The 5,092-nt window shown below is 50.7% G+C and overlaps 1 protein-coding gene across 1 annotated transcript; it reads left to right on the top strand.

Moving 5' to 3' along the window:
- Positions 1–4,134: 4,134 nt before the first annotated feature.
- LOC138371432 (sperm-specific protein Don juan-like) lies at positions 4,135–4,578 on the top strand. Its single transcript, XM_069336279.1, has one exon. The coding sequence runs from the start codon at positions 4,135–4,137 to the stop codon at positions 4,576–4,578; it is 444 nt and encodes a 147-aa protein (XP_069192380.1).
- The last annotated feature ends 514 nt before the right edge of the window (positions 4,579–5,092 follow it).

Raw genomic sequence — 5,092 nt, 5'->3', positions numbered from 1 at the left:
TTTCTGGAGCTCCTTGATGTATCAGCTGTATATTCACCTAGTTATATTCACCTAGTTGTGCTTGCGGGGGTTGAGCTCTGCTCTTTCGGCCCTCTCTCAACTGTCAATCAATTAACTGTTACTAACTACTTTCCACACACAGACACCCCCCACCCATCCCAAGGACGCAGCCCGTAACAGCTGATTAACTCCCAGGTACCTATTTACTGCCAGGTAACAAGGGCATAAGGGTGAAAGAAACTGTTCATTTGTTTCCACCATTGCCGGGGATCGATCCCCGGACCACAGGACTACGAATCCCGAGCGCTGTCCACTCAGCTGTCAGGTAAACGTCAATAATACAATGCTTTCACTTTCCACCAATCCGTCGCATATTTTTCTTTAACGAAATGATCAATTCCGAGAAAAAAACCGATGCATTACGCGATGCGTGATCCAATATAACCCGTTATCCTTGGGATATAGTGGACAACATATGTTTATCCTTCTCCCCCCCCCCCCCCCCCACAACACCCGTTTTCACCCCCACAGGTCCCCCCCCCCTCCCCCTTCCTATCCCCCAGGTGACAGGGGGTGACAACTAGGGCGCCACTGGGGTAATCTTTATTGTTTGGCGGGAACGGCTACCGGATGGGAACAAAGGACTTGTTTTTCTTTTCCGGATTAGTCCGATCTCTCCCCATTTTTCCCGCCCCCTCTAAACACTCACTCTTTCCAAAGCTTTGTTTTACTACGATTCACACAACACAAACTTTTAACTCTCTTTTTTTGTATTTACTAAATTGTTTTGCGTGTTTTTGGTATGTTATATAAAGGGTTGAAAAGGGATAAATTGCTGTGTTATGTCAGAGAAGTCATGGCCGAGGATTCGGACACTGCCGGATGAAAACATTAGGGACGGGATCAGCCTTATTTTCGCGCGCAAATATAGACGTCAGAGGATTCCTGAGAGTTGAGAAACGTGTTCAGAATGTAAATCTTTGGCGGATCAGGAGTTCTCTCTCTCTCTTCTCTCTCTCTCTCTCTCAATCTCTCTCTCTCTCTCTCTCTTCCTCTCTCTCTTCCTCTCTCTCTCTCTTCCTCTCTCTCTTCCTCTCTTCCTCTCTCTCTCTCTCTCTTCCTCTCTCTCTCTCTTCCTCTCTCTTCTTTCGTCCCTCTCTCTCTTCTTTCCTCTCTCTCTCCCCCTTCCCTCTCTCTCTCTCTCTCCCCTTTCTCTCTCTCGCTCTCTCTCCCCTTTCTCTCTCTCGCTCTCTCTCCCCTTTCTCTCTCTCTCTCTCGCCCCCCTTCCCTCTCTCTCTTCTCCTTCCGAGAGGGAATCCCGAGCGCTCTTCCCCCTCTCCCCCTTCCCCCCCTCTCACTCTCTCTCTCTCTCTCTCTCCCTTCCCTCCTTCCCTCTGAAACTAGAAACACATCTCGTCATCATTTAACATCTTTCAGGGGCAATGCGTCAGTATATCAGAAGTTATCAATAATAGCCAGACACGTTACAGCCCCGCTCCTGTACCAGGTAAGTCCACAACGGGCTCACCATAGCCCGTGCTACTTGGAACTTTTTTGTTCCAAGTAGCGAATCTTAAACAACAACAGCCAGACCTCAGTCTGATTACTACACAACAACAAGAAAAGCAGCAGGAACAGCAGCAAATACACCACACCACCACACCACCACACCACCACCACACCACAACACCACAACCACAACACCACAACACCACACCACCACCACACCACCACACCACACCACCACACCACAACACCACAACACCACCACACCACAACACCACAACACCACACCACCACCACACCACACCACCACACCACAACACCACAACACCACCACACCACAACACCACCACACCACCACCACACCACAACACCACCACACCACAACACCACAACACCACCACACCACCACACCACAACACCACAACACCACACCACCACCACACCACCACACCACCACCACCACACCACACCACCACACCACCACCACACCACAACACCACAACACCACACCACCACCACACCACAACACCACACCACCACCACACCACCACACCACAACACCACAACACCACACCACCACCACACCACCACCACCACACCACAACACCACAACACCACCACACCACAACACCACCACACCACAACACCACACCACTACACCACAACACCACCACACCACTACACCACAACACCACCACACCACAACACCACCACACCACAACACCACCACACCACCACACCACACCACAACACCACACCACTACACCACAACAACACCACAACACCACACCACCACCACACCACCACCACCACACCACAACACCACAACACCACAACACCACCACACCACAACACCACCACACCACACCACAACACCACACCACTACACCACAACACCACCACACCACTACACCACAACACCACCACACCACTACACCACCACCACACCACCACCACACCACCACACCACAACACCACACCACCACCACACCACAACACCACCACACCACAACACCACACCACCACCACAACACCACACCACCACCACCACAACACCACACCACCACCACACCACAACACCACCACACCACAACACCACACCACCACCACACCACAACACCACACCACCACCACCACAACACCACCACCACACCACAACACCACCACACCACAACACCACTTATCACAACACCACTTATCACAACAACGCGTTACACAGACATTTACGAATTGCAATATTAAGTTCAGCCTTTCAAAAGTGCCAAAACACACATAGTATCAGAACACATCCGTGTGACTCCAGTGGAACTCCCGGTTGCAATTCTTTTGACCATGTCGTAGCTCAGTCGATTAAGGCAGCGTCTGGGATCCTCTCAGACGGAGGTTCAAACCTACATCACAGCCCTTGGGGATTTATTCACATATTATCAGTTTTTGCAGATGTCAATCCCCTCGTCCCAACTCCGGAACAACAGCTCCCTACCCCCCCTATTTCCATGCCCCCCCTCCCCCCCTCTCCCCTCCTCTGTACTTTAAAAGCAGATTTGCATATCAATTAAAACACAACAAAAGTCGACAGTTGATAAAAAAAATCTTTCACCAGATACGAACGCTTTCAAGCCCTCTGTTTCTCTTCTTCTGTGGCTTTTTTCTCTTTTTGTTCTTACCCCCCCCCCCCCCTCTCTCTCTCTCTCTCTCCTGTTCCCACTTTTGTATTGCATTTTCTCCTCTTGGTGTTTCTTTTCGTCTCATTCGTTTTTTTCTTCTCTCCCTCTCTCTCTCTCTCTCTCTCCCTCTTCCTCTCACTCTCTCTCCCTCTTCCTCTCTCTCTCTCTCTCTCTCTCTTTCTCTCGTTCCTTCATCGTTTTCTTCTTCCTCTCTTTCAAAGATCTTCTTCTGTTTTTCAGGCTCTTGGATTTTTCTCTTTTATTTTGATGTATTTTCGTCTGTCTCTTTCTGTCACACACACACACACACACACACACACACACACACACACACACACACACACACACACACACACACGCACACGCACACGCACACACGCACACACACACACACACACACACACACACACACAGACACACACACACACACACCAAACGGTCCAAGAGCTAGAGCTCGATCCTACAGGCACAAATGGGTGAGTACACACTCACAAACAAGAACACACACACGCAACCTTCCCTTACCATTGGCCAATACAAAGAAAAACAAACAAACTACACAATACTGACCCTTAACCATCGCTTTTTTTTATTTAACCCCCACTTCCCCCCCCCCCTCTCCACACTCTCCATCTCCCCCCCTCCCCTCCCTTTTTCCCCCACACACCCCTCTTCCTTTACACACGAACCTTCCCTTCCATGTCCCCTCCTTGCTCCTCAGCCCAGTGACTGTACCAAACAAAGCTCTTCCCGTGGGATGGTACAGCGACGTTGGAACTATGGCAGAGCCAATTGACGCGAGATAATTATGAATATGGAATGTGTTGTGGGCGTGGGCGTAGCGGGAATGGGGTACCGTGGGCGTGGGTGAGGCTGGGTGGGGTGGGGTGGTGTGGGTGAGGCAGGGTGGGGTGGGGTGGGTGTATTAAGTTAAGCAGTCAGAGAAGCGGGAACAATTCATATGGTGGAGGTTCAGAAGGAACTTTTACGTCCCCCCTTCACACTTTTGCAGACGGCAGCAGACAGCTGCAAAAAGGCAGCAGACAGCTGCAAAAAGGCAGCAGACAGCTGCAAAAAGGCAGCAGACAGCTGCAAAAAGGCAGCAGACAGCTGCAAAAAGGCAGCAGACAGCTGCAAAAAGGCAGCAGACAGCTGCAAAAAGGCAGCAGACAGCTGCAAAAAGGCAGCAGACAGCTGCAAAAAGGCAGCAGACAGCTGCAAAAAGGCAGCAGACAGCTGCAAAAAGGCAGCAGACAGCTGCAACAAGGCAGCAGACAGCTGCAAAAAGGCAGCAGACAGCTGCAAAAAGGTAGCAGACAGCTGCAAAAAGGTAGCAGACAGCTGCAAAAGCGCAGCAGACAGCAGCAAAAAGAAGCCGATCGCCTTGTTATTCAATCTCAGCTGACTGATAGACGCACTTCCCCGGAGAAGGTAGAGAGAGAGAGAGCCGACCCACCTGCCACAGATGCAGCCAGATTGCCTCAACGTGTACTGCTTCGCATACCATCAACCGGACACACCCCTATCCGGCCACACCCCCAGCCGGCCACACCCAGAGCCGGCTACACCCCCAGCCGGCCACACCCAGAGCCGGCTACATCCCCCTTGCCTGCCTGCTTCTAGCCGCCCCTCTAACTTCTTTAGTTCCTGTTCTAGCTGCTTTGGCTGTCGATAGAAGCCGCTGAACGCAGTGCTTGCATGATGGGGAGAGAGAAATGATAACGATTAGGAGATTGGGAGCCAACACATGAATATTATAGATGGATTGAGAAAGATGCAGCAGATATCCCTTCCTTTCCTTAGAACACAGCAAGATTCGTCACCGCGGAATTCTATGATATCACTCAAGATCTCAATCTTCTCAATGGCAATCAAGAAGACTGGAATCAGATTCAAAGTCACTCTAGCGAGTGGGTATC

Source organism: Procambarus clarkii, chromosome 4, assembly GCF_040958095.1.
Source record: "Procambarus clarkii isolate CNS0578487 chromosome 4, FALCON_Pclarkii_2.0, whole genome shotgun sequence".
In the NCBI taxonomy this organism is placed as follows: domain Eukaryota; kingdom Metazoa; phylum Arthropoda; class Malacostraca; order Decapoda; family Cambaridae; genus Procambarus; species Procambarus clarkii.
This window is presented reverse-complemented; position numbering and strand designations above follow the sequence as displayed.

Coding starts and splice junctions, on each gene's coding strand:
- LOC138371432 (XM_069336279.1), top strand. CDS start 4,135: ATGGTGGAGGTTCAGAAGGAACTTTTACGTCCCCCCTTCACACTTTTG.